At 43.7% G+C, this 18,898-nt stretch overlaps 1 protein-coding gene across 1 annotated transcript; it reads left to right on the top strand.

Annotated features, from left to right (window-relative positions):
• Positions 1-633: 633 nt before the first annotated feature.
• LOC134395629 (zinc finger protein 569-like) lies at positions 634-18,638 on the top strand. Its single transcript, XM_063121787.1, has 8 exons — positions 634-797; positions 2,631-3,393; positions 5,631-5,757; positions 6,762-7,583; positions 13,579-13,661; positions 14,264-14,390; positions 17,366-18,491; positions 18,578-18,638. Exons 1-8 carry the CDS (start codon positions 634-636, stop codon positions 18,636-18,638), a joined length of 3,273 nt encoding a protein of 1,090 aa, XP_062977857.1.
• The last annotated feature ends 260 nt before the right edge of the window (positions 18,639-18,898 follow it).

Here is an 18,898-nt window from a genome sequence, read left to right as displayed (position 1 = left end):
CGGACAACACGCTAAGTCACGGCTAAGATGCTAACCCTTGCAGCAAATGGTTAGTGGGCGTGTTTAAACCTTGGTGGCTACTATGGTTAGGAACAGTTCACACGACACACTAAGCGATAATGTTTAGCTCAAAATACATAACCCCTGTGGGTCACGGTGTCATTTATGTATACCAGTTGCTGTGGAACATGGGTGGGAGGGTGCTGTTGCACTCATGTTCTGCTTGTGGGTTTCCCATGGGCAGTTCTTTGGCCACTGTGTGAACAGAGTGCTGGGCTAGATGAAGGTCTGATCCAGCAGGCATCTCATTTATTAGTTCCAGAACCTCCATCTTCCCCATCTAGAGTTAGGCCTGAAAGACCAAGGAGACATGTGAGTAAATTGTAAGCAAATGTGTGATTTTGCACAACATTTCTGATCATGGGGGATGGCTGTTAAACCTTAGCTTCCCATTTCCTGGCTTCGTGCAGCTTGAGCCAAAAAGACTTTCAGTGCGATTTACTCCAAGGAAGTGCACAAAGGATCAGCCAAAGTGCCCAGATTTACATCTCTTTGCCTTCCAGGCTGACATTCCAGCTTCAATTTCCCTCCCCAATAAATCAGATGATGCAAAAGAAGTGAAGTAGAGCTGACATGGGAGGATCCCGTCCCCCAAGGATCTTGATTGGTCAGTTTGAATTGCCCTCCCTGGGAACCCCGGAAGGACTTTTGTGTTTCTGCTGGTGGGCAAAGAATCGGAGCCCAAACTCTGCCAAGCCCTGGAGGCCCAAGGGGACGCCCAGGTGTAAGACGCGCAGGTGAGTAACTCTTCAGGCTCTAGTCAGCAAGTTATCGCCAGCTAGTTTGATGTTTCATTTTACGTTGGGGTTGATTTGGCTCTCTAGTTTCGCCTGGATTCCGGCCTCTCCGTGCGCTGGGCTGCCTGGCAAACCTGCTCCTTAGGCTGTTAAAGAGATTAAAGGAAGTTCTGAAATGGGGCCCATCCTTCTCCCTCTAGATAATAACCCCCAGCCTGACCTTCCGTGGGCATCTGAAGGGCTATTGGAAAGGCACCGGGGTGGTTGAAGCACTACTTTTGGGGAGCAGAGACAAAATGCGTCTTGCAGCCTGTCCTACCTTGCAGGGTGGAAGTGTAGACAGATTTGTCAGATTTAGGGTTTTGTTAGATTTAACACATAAATGAGAAGAAATGCCAGGCAGGAAGTTATGGTGAGCTAGTTTCATGTCCCTTTGTTTTTTGAGCAGCTTCTCTCTGCTTGGTACTTTACTATAGGGTGACCCTATGAAAAGGAGGACAGGGCTCCTGTATCTTTAACAGTTGTATTAAAAAAGGAATTTCAGTAGGTGTCATTTGTATATATAGAGAACCTGGTGAAATTTCCTCTTCATCACAACAGTTAAAGCTGCAAGAGCTATACTAGAGTGACTAGATTTAAAAGAGGGCAGGGCCCCTGCAGCTTTAACTGGTGTATTGAAGAGGAAATTCCACCAGGTTCTCCATATATACAAATGTCACCTGCTGAAATTCCCTTTTTTTGTGCAACTGTTAAAGGTACAGGAGCCCTGTCCTCCTTTTCATATGGTCACCCTATTTAATAAATGTGTTGGAGTTCATTTGATTTTCTGGCCTAGCCTGGACTCTGACCTACCCATGATCTGGACTGTTTGGTAAAACTGCTGACTAGGTTGTTAAAAGAGTTTCAAGAAAGTTGTGGAAAGGGATCCATTTCTTCTCCCTATGTTGTATAATACCCATGAGTCTGACTTCTCCTAAGGGCACGTGAAAGGAATTTTTCAAAGAGAGGGGTAGTTGAGGCATTGCTTTTGGACAAAATGTGGCTTGCAGCCTGTCCTACCTTGCAGGGTGGAGGTGAAGACATAATGCCTGGTCACATTTCATATAAAAATGAGAAGGAGTGGTCACGAACAGGAAGCTGCCTGACATCAACTACAAACATTGCTCCATCTTGCTCACCCTTTCTCACTATATTTTTAATTAATTTTTTAAACTGTTTTGGACTACAACTTCCATTACCCCCACCAGCACAGACATTTGGCAGAAACCAAGTTGATGATTAGATGCCCTTCAGTAACCTTTGAGTGTCAGTCCTTCATCTGCAAAATGGGTGTTCAAAATTGCATCCTAATTGGCAGAATTCTTGAAAGATTATTGATAAAATATTCGAAGCACTCTGAACTGGTTCAAATGGAATGTTATGTCTTGCCAGCTCTTCTATTACAAATTTGATTGTCCAGAAACTTTTACCCACAGAATATTTCCCACCATTGGTAATACTAATCTTGTCTGTCTGTCTATCTCACTTTGACCTATACATGAGAAACTCTGAAAAAAACCCATATATGTTTATTGCTTGAATAATTACCATCATGTTAACTTCTTAATGCAGCATCTTGTTTGGAGTGACTTCAGTTCCAAATATTCTTCTCATTATGAACTCTTTCATTTGTTCTGGTTCTGTGTCATACTTTATTTTATTTTTAAATACTTTGTAAACAATGGACAGGAATTTTCATTGTATTTCAAAATTAGTTTTTTAACCTTTTAAATATTGGTTATGTGTAAGATATTCCTCTAAAAATGTCTAGTTTGGAAATACTCTTAACTCTAGATTTGAGAGGGCAGAGCTAGGAGAGAAAAAGATGAAGGAGAGAAAACCTGCAGGCCCAGAACTAGAAGAAGGACCAGGCAGAGCCGGAAAAGCCTCCAGGGGAGTTCAGCCAGAATACGCGACAGAGCGACCAGGATGGGACACATCGCAAGAGGGCAATGCGGAACCATCCAGGGGGGTGCAAGAGCGCTGGGAAGCCCAATGGCAGGAGTTCCTGAAGACACTGCAGCCCCTTCACACAAAGTGGGGAAGCCCAGGGATGTCAGAGGGTGCGGCATGGGATGACACCAAGGCCTTTCTGGCCTCCTTTGAGCAAGTGGCCAAGGCCTGCCGGTGGCCCAGGGGAGAGTGGGCAGCCCGGCTCCTGCCAGCCCTGAGTGGGGAAGCAGAAGAGGCCTTTCAGAGCCTGGAAGCCAGAGATCAGGAGGACTATGGGAAAGTGAAGGCGGCCATCTTGCGAGGGGAAGCCCTGAGGATGGAGGCGCAGCGCCAGCACTTCAGGCAATTCTGCTGCCAGGAGGTCAGAGACCCCCGAAGGATTCACAGCCAAGTCCAGGAGCTTTGCCGGCAGTGGCTGAAGCCGGAGAGACACAGCAAGGAGCAGATCCTGGAGCTGCTGATCCTGGAGCAGTTCCTGGCCAGCCTGCCAGTGGACCTCCAGGGCTGGATCCGGGCAGGAGGGCCGGACACCTGCTCCCAGGCCGTGGCCCTGGCCGAGGACTTCCTCATGAGCCAGCAGATAGCTGTGACAGCGGCCTGGCAGGTGAGGTTTCACTATTTTATTCTTAGAATCTCAGAAATGACATAGGATGTACATAAGGTAGCTGGAAGCATCTGCAGTTACTAAGATAAATATGGGCAGAAGTGATCAAACCTAGCTAATGACAAGCTTTACTTTGGACACTGAATGCCAATTTAAATCAGAGCCTTTTCGTTGTTTTTAGAAGTTCTACAATTGTAGAAACTTCCCCCATTGTAGTGTATTGCCACACACAATATGTTACAATATTCCTGTTATTATTATTATTACTAATATTTTATTGATTACAGATATATCCTGCCTTAGCGCAGGGTGTTTTGAAGCAGCAAATACTATATTCAATGAATTAAAACACAGATAAACCATTTTTATCCAGATGAGCAGAAAGTGTTTCTTGCCCTCTGTTCTGAGTAGAATCATCCTGCCTGTTTCAGGGGCTGCTGAAGGAGGAGTTTGAAGAACCGTCAGATCCTGTGAAGGGACAGATCTACAAAGAACCCAAGCAAAACGGTGATGCTACTTTTGTGATTGTGCGATGCTTGGACTAGTTCAGATTCAGGGGGGTGGGGGCAGCTCTTGCACAGCTCCTGTGCAAAAGGATTCCTTCTCCATGAGTTTTCAGGATTAGGTGCAGGGAATTAATCTCTGAAGCTAGTCGCTAAATCACGCAGGTGCTCAGTGATGGTATATTTTACTTCTGGTAGGAATGCGTCATCAGTGGACTCCGGGAATGAATGGTGAATATGTGAAAGGTGCCACGGACGCTCTGGGTGGGACCACCAATTGGGAACCACTATCTTATAAGGCAACATTTTATCCATGTTGTAACTCCACATATTTATACTACACATAGGAAATGGGAAACAAAATAAACTTTTGGCCTTCCATTTCTTATGTGTCATCTGTATTGGTAAACAAGGTCATTCATGTTTATTTAAAACACTTATAGGCAACATTTGAGAATTTCTTCTCTTTTGTTTCTGTGTTATACTCATAGACTGTCAGAACTGAAAAAGCAGTTTTTCAGTGGGGGGGTTTAAAGAAAAAATCCTGCAAAGGTGTCCTAGAGATTACAGTAGGACAAAAGCAGTGTGTATCACCGGAAGCCATGCCTTTGTCAATAGCACCCAGTTTTTTATCTGTCTCCTGTGCATTGCTCTTTTACCATTATTCCAGATAACAACCCAATCTTGTAACTCAGAAGTTGACTCCTCCTTACAGCACAGTTGTTTCTGCATGCAGGCACATGTGAAGATTAACGGTGTTCCTAGAAGGAGCTTCCAGTAGCGTTGTTGTTTTTTTAACTTGGGGAAGTAGCTAATTTTCAAATTATCTATTAACACCAGAGACGACCATTGTTCCTACGGTGCCTTTTTCGTTTGAAATCTAGCACCCATGTCACTATTTTAGAAGTTCAGGGATCTCGGAATCATTTCAATTTTGTTGACAATAATTCTTCTCTCTCTTTATTAATGTTATGAGTAAAATAATAATCCCGGCTATCCTAAGCACAAAGGAAAGAAGGGGCTGCTTCCTTTTATAAAATCTTCCTTCTGTCCTTCTCAGGCAGTGGAAGCCAATTCCCCAGCTTTTCAAATTCTTCACTTCTTCCTGAAGAACAAGAAACGGACCAAACTGGTGTGAAAGCGGTAGGAGACGTTCTGGTGATTCAGGGTAACAGAGATGCTGGAATTTGAGGAACTTCGCCAATGGGATGTTTTCATTTCCAAGCAGCTGGGAGAAGGCCTGCAGAGCCCTCATCCCCCAAGTAACAATGGGGTTGCGGCCAGAGGCAAAAACGAAATCTTGCAACCAGCCACCTCTTTTCTCAAGTTTATCTCTAAAATGTTCGGGTGGGATGGGGCAGTTTTCTCCATTAATTTGTTTCACTGAATATATGCGGATGACACCCAGCTCTGCCTCTACTTTTCATCAAACCCAGGTGAGGCAGTGGCTGTTCTGAATCATGGTGGATGGCGGTGGGCCAATAAACTGAGACTCAATCCAGACAAGACGGATTGAGGTTTCGCTCTCCCTAAAGGATCGGGTTCATAGTTTGGGGGTGCTCATGGATCCAGAACTGTCTCTAAAACAATAATTGTAAATGTTCGGGTGGCACGGGGCAGTGTACTCCATTCATTCATTTCACGCCATGTATATCCATGGACTGATATTTGTGGAATTAATTGTTTGGGGTTTTGCCACAGTGTCCTTCCTTCTGCCTATTTACCTCCCTGCAGGAAGAGATGGATGTCCGTGGAAGTCGCCTGTGTTTGCAGATCGTCAGCCGGAGTTTGCCCCGGCCAGCCCAACAGACCACAGTCTGGCAAGTCCTGCAGGAGGACGGGGGGAATGTAGAGCCTTTAGGTAAGGAGCTCTTTTGCTCAAGTCCCGTCAATGCAGGAATTTGGGGTCTCCCAAGCATTTAGAGCAGGTGTGGGGACTGTGCCTCTCTATTCGGCCCTGGTTAGGCCTCATCTAGAGTATTGCATCCAGTTCTGGGCTCCACAATTCAAGAAGGACGCAGACAAGCTGGAGCGTGTTCAGAGGCAGGCAACCAGGATGATCAGGGGTCTGGAAACAAAGCCCTATGAAGAGAGACTGAAAGAACTGGGCATGTTTAGCCTGGAGAAGAGAAGATTGAGGGAGACATGATAGCACTCTTCAGATACTTAAAAGGTTGTCACACAGAGGAGGGCCAGGATCTATTCTTGATTAGCGCAGAGTGCAGGACACAGCGGGCTCAAGTTACAGGAAGCCGGATTATGGCTGGACTTCAGGAAAAACATACCTACTGTTAAAGCAGTACAACAATGGAACCAGTTACCTAGGGAGGTTGTGGGCTCTGCCGCACTAGAGGCCTTCAAGAGGCAGCTGGACAACCATCTGTCAGGTATGCTTTAGGGTGGATTCCTGCATTGAGCAGGGGGTTGGACTCGATGGCCTTGTAGGCCCCTTCCAAATCTACCATTCTATGAAGGGAAATTCCGTCTGCCATTGGTATCTCTTCTGCTGACAGAGGGGCACCATTGGGTACAGTTTTCTCTGCATTTTTCACAGGCCTCACAATACTGTATTGGTCCTGGCTTCCTTCACCGAGAACATAATGTTACCAGTCTTTATTTGTAATTAATATTATAAATTAATTTATCTAATATTTGCCTTATTTATTACATTTATATCTTATGCTTCAATTATCTTATAATTTAAGAATAAAGGAGGGGGTTGAAAGGATTACAGAAATAGAAAGAGACCTGGATGCAGCAGAGAGAGAGAGAGAGATGCCTTAGAAGGAAGAGTCAGGCAAATGGAGGCTGTGGTTGTGTTGAAAAGAGCTCGGCAGAGAATGAGCACCATTTCTTTTTCCACAGGCGACAGGAAGGGGAGCAAGGTCAAGATGGAGGATTGTCAGTATGGAGGAAGGGAGCCACAGGCTGTGTCCGGGAAAGCATCACAGATGGGCCAAGCGAATGTGATGGAGACAGCTGAGATGCACAAAGAAGGATGCAAGTCCAGTAAGGGACAGGAGACGGAGGCAGAGGGAAGAGAGAATGAATGTCATAAAGTCACAGAAGTTCTTACAGCTGATGTTAGCCCCCCTTCCAAAGGACGCACAAGGGACAACATGCCCATGTTTTCCAAGTACGGTAGAAGATATCGCTACAAGTTACAACCTGATATGATAGATGCCAGGGAGGATCAGGACGAATGCCCCATGACAGATGAAAATCTCCACCAAAATCCACGCTTTGATCAGTATCAACAAACTATTAAAGGTGGGAGTAAGTCTGAATTTTCTGAGAATAGCAAAGAGGGTAATTCGAATGGACTTCAGATTAACCACCCAGAAGACAAATCTCAAACCTCTACTGAGTGTGTACAGAGCTTTATTTATTCAAAGTCTCTAAAGCATAATCAAGAAATTCAAAGTGTGGGGAGACAATATGAATGTTCTCATTGTCGGAAATGCTTCCACCAGAGAGAAGAATTGATGAATCATGAGCAACTTCATAATGGAGAGAAGAGGCATGAAGATCCTGAGTCTGAGGAAATCTTCACTAGACATGAGAAAATTGATACTAGGTTGAAACCACACAAATGTCCTCAGTGTGGGAAATGCTTCAGAGTGAAAAGCACGTTGAAGATCCATCAGAGAACTCATACTGGAGAGAAACCGTACAAATGCCCAGAGTGTGAGAAAAGCTTCACTCAACAAATCAATTTGAAGGTCCATCATAGAACTCATACTGGAGAGAAACCATACAAATGTTCTCAGTGTGGGAGGTGCTTCACTAAGAGAGACAAGTTGAAGAAACATCATAGAACTCATACTGGAGAGAAACCATACAAATGTTCTCATTGTGGGAAGTGCTTCACTGTGACAAGAAGTTTGAGAAGACACCAGAGAATTCATTCTGGAGAGAAACCATACAAATGTTCTCAGTGTGGGAAGTGCTTCGGCGTGAACACCAATTTCAAGAGACATCAGAGAATTCATTCTGGAGAAAAACCATACAAATGTTCACAGTGCGGGAAGTGCTTCAGCGAGAATGCCAAGTTGAAGAAACATCAGACAACTCATACTGGAGAGAAACCATACAAATGTTCACAGTGCGGGAAGTGCTTCAGCGAGAATGCCAAGTTGAAGAAACATCAGAGAACTCATACTGGAGAGAAACCATACAAATGTTCACAGTGCGGGAAGTGCTTCAGCGAGAAAGCCAAGTTGAACAGACATCAGAGAATTCATTCTGGAGAGAAACTATTTATAATGCCTTGAGTGTGGAGAATGCTCCAGGAGGACTCACAGTCTGAGAACCCATTAGAGAATTCATTCTTGAGAGACACCGTACCAATGTTCTCAGTGTGGGCAATGCTTGAGTTGAGGAATTGACTAGTTATTTGTGTAACCGAAGAAGAGGGCATACTTACAAATGAATTAACTATGTAAATGTTAATAAGCAGCCTCAGCTTTAACAAAATATACATAGGAATGTAATTGGGTAAAAGAAGCTTCTAATGGGTGGATGAATTGATTGAATATTGGATTTTTGAAAGAGAGAATAATTACAAATGAATTGTTTTTGTGTTCCATCCTAATGTAGGAAGGATTTACAAATCCAAATAATTTTTTTTGAATGAAATCTGTCTTATTAAAAGAGTGTGAAAGGACATGAATGTGTCCGTGTGATTTCAGCTGGAGGGAACTTGAGGGGGTTAAAATGCTGCCAGAGGTCTTCAGCCATGAAATTTGCGGTCTCAACATTGCCTCCTATGAGTAATGTTGTCATTATCACCATGTGGTTGATTGGAGGATATGTTCAGCATCATGATGATTGTGGTGTTTCTCAGACAGCTCCTGCTTCCGATGGGAGACAAATGAAGAGGCCTGCTTGGTAATCCACAAAGCTTTTATTAAGCAGCAAACATCTCTTCTACCTGAAGAGAAGCTAATCTCTTGGAAACTTCCCCCTAGGCAAAACTATGCAAACTAAGCGAGACAATTGTCTGACCAAAGTGAAAAGGAAGACCCTTCCCAAACTCCTGTAACTTCAGAGAGCCTGGTGCGGAGGCAGGTTCTGGTGCAATCCTAGTTGGACCGACTTTCTCACACCTTCCTTGTGCTCTGTGCGTTTTAGCTTCCGGAGGACTTTTTGCAGATGTTAAAGATAAAAATTCACTTTGGTTGTAAGCCAACTCTGTTTTATTGAGCGTAATACAGCTTATGGAGAAAGTCCTACAGACAACTGCCAGTGTGAAAGGCAGGTGTATTTAGACATGGTGGCATCCGAACTAATTAGCAAAACAAAGAGAGATGAAAGAAAACTTCTTCATTATACCGTATCAACAAATGGTCCATGAGTTTTCCAGCAATGTCAGATTGGACTGCATGGTCAGTCCTCCTTATATATCAAGAAGTCTTAACAGTCAGAAATTCCAATCAAGCATTTCCTGGTTGATATCACCGTTTTAGCATTAATGCACATTCAGGCACTTCCATGATTCCAATCCCATCATTCAGTTCACTTGCAAGAACCAAACTCCATACAGAGGCCTACATACAAAGCAGGTATATCAAGCCTACTTGCCTTAATTTCTTAGCTCCCCCTTTAGGCCTTCTAGGCCCACCAACCACATTGAACTTAGAATCATAGAATCATAGAATAGCAGAGTTGGAAGGGGCCTACAAGGCCATCGAGTCCAACCCCCTGCTCAATGCAGCAACCCACCCTAAAGCATCCCTGACAGATGGTTGTCCAGCTGCCTCTTGAATGCCTCTAGTGTGGGAGAGCCCACAACCTCCCTAGGTAGCTGATTCCATTGTCGCACTGCTCTAACAGTCATGAAGTTTTTCCTGATGTCCAGCCGGAATCTGGCTTCCTTTAACTTGAGCCCATTATTCCGTGTCCTGCACTCTGGGAGGATCGAGAAGAGATCCTGGCCCTCCTCTGTGTGACAACCTTTTAAGTATTTGAAGAGTGCTATCATGTCTCCCCTCAATCTTCTCTTCTCCAGGCTAAACATGCCCAGTTCTTTCAGTCTCTCTTCATAGGGCTTTGTTTCTAGACCTCTGATCATCCTGGTTGCCCTTTTCTGAACACGCTCCAGCTTGTCTGCGTCCTTCTTGAATTGTGGAGCCCAGAACTGGACGCAATACTCTAGATGAGGCCTAACCAGGGCCGAATAGAGAGGAACCAGTACCTCACGTGATTTGGAAGCTATACTTCTATTAATGCAGCCCAAAATAGCATTTGCCTTTCTTGCAGCCATATCGCACTGTTGGCTCATATTCAGCTTGTGATCTACAACAATTCCAAGATCTTTCTCGTTTGTAGTATTGCTGAGCCAAGTGTCCCCCATCTTGTAACTGTGCATTTGGTTTCTATTCCCTAAATGTAGAACTTGGCATTTATCCCTATTAAATTTCATTCTGTTGTTTTCAGCCCAGCACTCCAGCCTATCAAGATCACTTTGAAGTTTGTTTCTGTCTTCCAGGGTATTAGCTATCCCACCCAATTTGGTGTCATCTGCAAATTTGATCAGCGTTCCCTGCACCTCCTCGTCCAAATCATTAATAAAAATGTTGAAGAGCACTGGGCCCAGGACTGAGCCCTGAGGCACCCCACTCGTTGCCTCTCCCCAGTTTGAGAAGGTTCCATTGATAAGTACTCTTTGAGTCCGATTCTGTAGCCAACTGTGGATCCACCTAATAGTTGTTCCATCTAGCCCACTTTTAGCTAGTTTGTTAATCAGAATGTCATGTGGTACTTTGTCAAAAGCTTTGCTGAAGTCAAGATATATGACATCCACAGCATTCCCACAGTCCACAAGGGAGGTTATCCTATCAAAAAATGAGATCAAATTAGTCTGACAGGATTTGTTCCTGACAAATCCATGTTGGCTTCTAGTAATCACTGCATTGATTTCAAGGTGTTTACAGATTGACTTCTTTATAATCTGCTCCAGAATTTTCCCAGGGATGGATGTCAGACTGACTGGTCTGTAGTTCCCAGGTTCCTCCTTTTTGCCCTTTTTGAAGATAGGGACAACGTTAGCCCTCCTCCAGTCGTCCGGCACCTCACCCGTCTTCCATGATTTTGCAAAGATAATAGACAAAGGTTCTGAGAGTTCTTCCGCTAGCTCCTTCATTACTCTAGGATGCAGTTCATCGGGCCCTGGAGATTTGAACTCATTCAAGGAAATTAGGTGTTCTTTGACCATTTGTTTATCAATCTCAAACTGCAATCCTGCCCCCTCAACTTCTGCTTCACTTTTTCCAGGGGGGTCATAGACCCGCTTTTGGGAGAAGACCGAGGCAAAGTAGGAATTGAGCACTTCAGCCTTTTGTTTGTCGTCTGTTATCAATTTGCCATCCTCATTAAGCAGTTGAACCACCATTTCTTTCCTCTGTCTTTTACTACTCACGTATCTGAAGAAAGCCTTTTTATTGCTTTTAGCATCCCTCGCTAATCTCAGCTCATTCACAGCTTTAGCCTTCCTGACGCCATTTCGGCACTTCTGCGCCACTTGTCTGTACTCTTCTTTTGTAGCCTGGCCTTCCTTCCACTTCCTATATGTATCCCTTTTTGTTTTCAGTTCATCAATAAGCTTTTTGTGGAGCCACATTGGTTTCCTCTGTTGTCTTCTATCTTTTCTCCTTGTTGGAATTGTTTGTAACTGTGCCTTTAAAATTTCATTTTTTAGATACTCCCACCCATCCTGCACTCCTTTTCTTTTTAGGCTCCCTTGCCACGGGACCTTACTTATTATAGTTCTGAGTTTATTAAAATCAGCTTTCCTAAAATCCAGAGTACGTGTATGGCTTTTGTCTCCTTCATAATCAAGAATTCAAGTATGACGTGGTCACTTTCCCCCAGAGTTCCCGTAACTGCCACTTTATCCACTAAGTCATCCCTATTGGTGAATAACAAGTCAAGGATTGCCGATCCTCTAGTTCCTTCCACCACTTTCTGTAGGAGAAAGTTATCACCCATACATGTCAGGAATTTCTTGGAAGGGCCGCTTTTGGCAGTAATGGTCTCCCAACAGATAGGGTAATTGAAGTCCCCCATCACTACTACATCACACTTCCTTGAAACACTGGCAATTTGTTTCTCAAAAGTTTCGTCCTCGTCTTCTTGATTGGGTGGTCGGTAGTAGACTCCGATTATCATATTCTTTTTATTCCTAGCCCCATTTATTTTAATTCAGACGCTCTCAACGGGGCTCCCAATCTCATCCGCCTGTATTTCTGTGCAGGGATAGGTATTTTTAACATATAGTGCAACTCCACCTCCCTTTCTATTTCTTCTGTTCTTTTTGAACAAGTTATATCCTTCAATTGCTGTATTCCAGTCATGGGAGTCATCCCACCAAGTTTCAGTTATACCTATCAAGTCGTATTTGCCTTCATGTAATAAGAGTTCAAGTTCATTCTGTTTGTTTCCCATGCTCTGGGCATTAGTATATAGACATCGAAGACCATGTGTTTTATAGTTTGGCTTTGTTCCTACCTTGTTGCAGACACTATTTTGGGACTCTGTTGGAGCTGTTCTCTGTACTGTGGTGCATTGGCCTTCATCCATTGTTGCCTCAAAATTTATGTCTCCCACCCCTGCAAGATTCAGTTTAAAGCCCTCCTGATGAAGTTCTTCATGCTGTGGCCGAACTCATTCTTTCCAGCCCTTGTGAGGTGCAACCCATCCCTTGCCAGCAGTCTTTGCCAACTTGTTTTGCCATCAATAGTTCAATCCCTCTTCCTCTTCCTCAGGCATCTCTCTCTGCATAACACTGACCATTTGCTTCAATTCTGTCTTTGTGAAAGCATTAGAAGTAGATATAAACAGCAGTTACACCATATATAGGAAATAATATGCCACCAAGCACTTGACCGTCAGTGAGTGGACCTGCTGATTTTATTTCTTCTCTGGCATTCTAGCATTCCTGATTTTACCTTCAGGAAGCTGGTCAAGCGCACACCGTATATTTATGTATATTTATACATGGTGTAGAGAAAATAGAAGGCTGTGGTTGAAATTGCAAAAACACAATTGGGGTGCTGAGCACTCAACCACAAAGACTCACACGTGGAATTTAAGATAGACACAATCTATTACAAATGTGAGTGATATATTCAGAATTCTTACGTATACAGTTTGTAAAAAGTATACAAAACACTTTCTCCTTGCCGATACACCACCGTAAACCCCTCCAAAGAAATCCAACGGTGCAGAAGCTTCCACTATATATAAAATAAAGAAAACAATAATAGTGTCCAATGTGTCAGCTCTAAAGTCACAATAACATGTTAAAACAGCATATGGAAAAAATATTTTTATAGTAAAGGTACAGAATTGTATCCCCCCCCCCCCACATTCACTAATCAGGTTGTCTAAATAAGCATTCACATAGGGTGACAGTATGAAAAGGAGGACAGGGCTCCTGTATCTTTAACTGTTGTATTGAAAAGGGGATTTCGGCAGGTGTCATTTGTAGATATGGAGAACCTGGTGAAATTCCCTCTTCATCACAACAGTCAAAGCTGCAGGTGCCCTGCCCTCTTTTAAATCTGGTCACTCTAGTATAACTCCTGCAGGTTTGATGAAGAGGAATTTTTTTTAGTTTATTCAATTAAACATAAAGAAGGGGCTGCTTCCCTTGGTAAAATCCTCCTTCTGTCCTTCTCAGGCAGTGGAAGCCAATTCCCAAGCTTTTCAAATTCTTCACTTCTTCCTGAAGAACAAGAAATGGACGAAACTGGTGTGAAAGCGGTAGGTGACGTTCTGGTGATTCAGGGTAACAGAGATGCTGGAATTTGAGGAACTTCACCGATGGGATGTTCTCATTTCCAGGCAGCTGGGAGAAGGCCTGCAGAGCCCTGATCTCCCAAGGATCAATGGGGTTGCAGCCAGAGGCAGAAACAAAACCTTACAACCAGCCACCTCTTTTCTCAAGTTTATCTCTAAAATAATAATTAAAAATGTTCAGGTGGGATGGGGCAGTTTTCTCCATTAATTCATTTCACTGAATATATGTGGATGTAACCCAGCTCTACGTCTCCTTTTCATCAAACCCAGGTGAAGCAGTGGCTGTTCTGAATCATGGTGGATGGCGGTGGGCCAATAAACAGACTCAATCCAGACAAGACGGATTGAGGTTTCACTCCCCCTAAAGGATCAGGTTCATAGTTTGGGGGTGCTCGTGGATCCAGAACTGTCTCTAAAACAATAATTGTAAATGTTCGGGTGGCACGGGGCAATTTACTCCATTAACTCATTTCACGGAATGTATATCCATGGACTGATATTTGTGGAATTAATTGTTTGGGGTTTTGCCACAGTGTCCTTCCTTCTGCTTGTTCTCCTCCCTGCAGGAAGAGATGGATGTCCGTGGAAGTCGCCTGTGTTTGCAGATTGTCAGCCCAGGTTTGCCCCAGCCAGCCCAACAGACCACAGTCTGGCAAGTCCTGCAGGAGGACGGGGGGAACGTGGAGCCTTTAGGTAAGGAGCTCTTTTGCTCAAGTCCCGTCAATGCAGGAAAGAATAACTGAGGCCATTTGTTATTTTAAGAACTAAGAAGAGTGGATAGAAAGAGCAGTTCCAAAGCATCGATTGTCAGAAAGCGTGGTCCTCATTTGAATTCCAAATATGTATATATCGGGGGAAACACAAAACCTAAACCGGGTTTTAATCAGAGGTGGCTCCCATGGAAGCCTGGGAATTGGCATTTGGGGTCTCCCAACCGTGTAGAGCAGATGTGGGGGATGTGCCTCTCTATTCGGCCCTGGTTAAACCTCATCTAGAGTGTTGCATCCAGTTCTGGGCTCCACAAGTCAAGAAGGACGCAGACAAGCTGGAGCGTGTTCAGAGGAGGGCAACCCGGATGATCAGGGGTCTGGAAACAAAGCCCTATGAAGAGAGACTGAAAGAACTGGGCATGTTGAGCCTGGAGAAGAGAAGATTGAGGGGAGACATGAGAGCACTCTTCAAATACTTCAAAGGTTGTCACACAGAGGAGGGCCAGGATCTCTTCTCGATTAGCGCAGAGTGCAGGACACAGAATAATAGGCTCAAGTTAAAGGAAGCTACATGAGGAAAAACTTCCTGGCTGTTAGAGCAGTACGACAATGGAATCAGTTACCTAGGGAGGTTGTGGGCTCTCCCACCCTAGAGGCCTTCAAGAGGCAGCTGGACAACCATCTGTCAGGGATGCTTTAGGGTGGATTCCTGCATTGAGCAGGGGGTTGGACTCGATGGCCTTGTAGGTCCCTGCCAACTCTACTATTCTATGATTCTATGTCTTGTCTTCAATTAGAAGACACGTGTTAGGATATTTATTATACCCAGTCTCTTTCTGATAAAATCAAACTCAGGACAGCCTACTCCGACGCTTCCCTCCCCCCCCATCTTTCTAGAAACGTGTTTGAACAAAGGTCAGACTAAGCACCCAATTTAGATCTCTATGCCTTCCAGGCTGACTCACCAGATTCCCCTCCCTCATGCAAAAGGACTGGAGTGGGGATCGACTGGAGGATGCAGGACCAAGTCCTCCGAGGACATTGATTGGTTAGTTTGAATTGCCCTCCCTGAGAACCGCCTGGTCCCCTATAAGGACTTTTACGTTTCTGCTGGTGAGCAAAGAGTCGAGGCACAAACTCTGCAAAGCCCTGGAAGCCCAAGGGGACACCCCGGTGGAAGCCGTGTGGGAGAGTAGCTCTTCAGGCTCTAGTATGCAAGTTATCGAAAGGTAGTTTGATGCTTCATTTATATATTTTGAGCAACTTCTCTCTGCTTGGTTGTTTAAGGAATAGGTTGGGGTAGATTTGGTTCTTTGGCTTTGCCTGGATTCCCGCCTCTCCATGTGCTGGTCTGCTTGGTAAACCTGCTCACTAGGTTGCTAAAGAGATTAAAGAAAGTTCTGGAAAGGGATCCATTCCTCCTCCCTCTATATAATAACTACGAGCCTGACCTAAAGTGGGTATATGAAGGGATATTGGAAAGACACAGGGGTGTTTAAAGCACTACTTTTGGGGAGCAGAGACAAAATGTGGCTTGCAGCCTGTCCTACCTTGCAGGGTGGATGTGAAGACATCGTAGTTTATCAAATTTAAGATAAAAGGGAGGGGGGGCACCCGTAACACAGGAACAGGAAGCTGCCTCACATCAACTGCAAATATTGGTCCATCTATTATTTATTTATTTATTTATTTATTACATTTCTATACCGCCCAATAGACGAAGCTCAGCCTTTCTTACCATAGTTTTAATTTTTTAATTTTTTTTTTAGCAATATGCTTCAATTACAACAGCTTACAAATCTGTCATATCTACCCCTGTGCCTTTTTGGTGCATTCCCTTCCCCTTCTTTTTGTCTTATTATGATTCTATTAGAATGTAAGCCTATGCGGCAGGGTTTTGCTATTTTATTGTTTTACTCTGTACAGCACCATGTACACTGATGGTGCTATATAAATAAATAATTAATAATAATAATAATGAGATAAAAGAATAACAAAAAAGGGGGGAAGTAAAGAAAAAAAATCTGTAATAATTAAAACAATGTATGAAGATTTAGTACAAACTTCCTGACTGTTAGAGCAGTACGACAATGGAACCAGTGACCTAGGGAGGTTGTGGGCTCTCCCACACTAGAGTCATTCAAGAGGCAGCTGGACAACCATCTGTCGGGGATGCTTTAGGGTGGATTCCTCCATTGAGCAGGGGGTTGGACTCGATGGCCTTATAGGCCCCTTCCAAATCTACCATTCTATGAAGGGAAATTCCGTCTGCCATTGGTATGACTTCCGCTGGCAGAGGGGCACCATTGGGTACAGCTTTCTCTGTATTTCTCACAGGCCTCACATTACTGTATTGGTCCTGGCTTCCTTCACCGAGAACATAATGTCGGCAGTCTTTATTTGTAATTAATATTTTAAATTAATTTATCTAATATTTGCCTTATTTATTACATTTATATCTTATGCTTCAATTATCTTATAATTTAAGAATAAAGGAGGGGGTTGAAAGGTTTACAGAAGTAGAAAGAGACCAGGATGCAGCAGAGAGAGAGATGCCTTAGAACAGTGGTTCTCAACCTTCCTAATGCCGCGACCCTTTAATACAGTTCCTCATGTTGTGGTGACCCCCAACCATAAAATTATTTTCGTTCTTCTCTACACGATCCATTGTCATGGGATGGTTTGCTAATGAAAATAATACATAACAATAGCTTTAATAATACAAAAGATGATACATGACATAGTTCAGTCAATACAGTTTCCTAAGACCATCGAAATATGTGTTTTCCGATGGTCTTAGGCGACCCCTGTGAAAGGGTCATTCGACCCCCAAAGGGGTCCCGACCCACAGGTTGAGAACCGCTGCCTTAGAAGGACCAGTAAGGCAAACGGAGGCTGTGGTTGTGTTGAAAAGAGCTTGGCAGAGAATGAGCACCGTTTCTTTTTCCATTTCCACAGGCGACATGAAGGGAAGCAAGGTCAAGATGGAGGATTGTCAGTATGGAAGAAAGGAGCCACAGGCTGTGTCCAGGAAAGCATCACAGATGGGCCAAGCGAATGTGATGGACACAGCTGAGATGCACAAAGAAAGATGCAAGTCTAAAAAGGGTCAAGAGACGGAGCCAGAGAGAAGAGAGAATGAATGTCATGAGGTCACGGAAGATCTTACAGCAGTGATTAGCCCCCCTTCCAAAGGACGCACAAGGGACAACATGCTCATGTTTTCCAAGTACGGTAGAAGATATCGCTACAAGATAGAACCTGATATGATAGATGCCAGGGAGGATCAGGACAAATGCCCCATGACAGATGAAAATCTCCAGCGAAATCCAAGCTTTGATCAGTATCAACGAACAATTAAAGGTGGGTGTAAGTCTGAATTTTCTGAGAATAGCAAAGAGGGTAATTTGAATAGACTTCAGATTAACCATCCGGAAGACAAATCTCAAACCTCTACTGAGTGTGTAAAGAGCTTTATTTATTCAAAGACTCTAAAGCGTAATGAAGAAATTCAAAGTGGGGGGAGACCATATGAATGTTCTCATTGTCGGAAATGCTTCCACCAGAGAGAAGAATTGATGACTCATGAGCAACTTCATACTGCAGAGACGGGGCGTGAAGATCCTGAGTCTGAGGAAATCTTTACTAGACAGGAGAAAAATGATACTAGATTGAAACCATACAAATGTTCTCAGTGTGAGAGATGCTTCACTAAGAGAGACCATTTGAGAAGACACCAGAGAATTCATTCTGGAGAGAAACCATACAAATGTCCTCATTGTGCGAGGTGCTTCAGCGAGGGAAGCACGTTAAAGAGGCATTGTAGAACTCATACTGGAGAGAAACCGTACAAATGCCCTGAGTGTGAGAAAAGCTTTGCTTGGCTAAGCATTTTGAAGATCCATCAAAGAACTCATACTGGAGAGAAACCATACAAATGTTCTCAGTGTGGGAAGTGCTTCAGCGAGAAAGCCAAGTTGAAGAAACATCAGAGAACTCATACTGGAGAGAAACCATACAAATGTTCACAGTGCGGGAAGTGCTTCAGCGAGAAAGACAAGTTGAACAGACATCAGAGAATTCATTCTGGAGAGAAACTATTTATAATGCCTTGAGTGTGGAGAATGCTCCAGGAGGAATCACAGTCTGAGAACCCATTAGAGAATTCATTCTTGAGAGACACCATACCAATGTTCTGTGTGGGAAATACTTGAGCTGTGGAATTGACTGATTATTAGTGTAACCGAAGAAGGGAGAATATTTACAAATGAATTAACTATGTGAAAGCATCACCATAAGCAGGCTCAGCTTTAACAAAATACACATAGGAATGTAATTGGGTAAAAGAAGCTTCTAACGGGTGGATGAATTGATTGAATATTGGATTTTTGAAAGAGAAAATAATTACTAATGAATTGTTAATGTGTTCCATCTTAATGTAGGAAGGATTTACAAATCCAATTTTTTTTTTGAATGAAATCTGTCTCATAA

This window comes from Elgaria multicarinata, chromosome 3 (genome assembly GCF_023053635.1).
Source record: "Elgaria multicarinata webbii isolate HBS135686 ecotype San Diego chromosome 3, rElgMul1.1.pri, whole genome shotgun sequence".
Classification (NCBI taxonomy): domain Eukaryota; kingdom Metazoa; phylum Chordata; class Lepidosauria; order Squamata; family Anguidae; genus Elgaria; species Elgaria multicarinata.
Note: the sequence above shows the minus strand (reverse complement) of the source record. Positions and strands in the feature narration are given on the sequence as shown.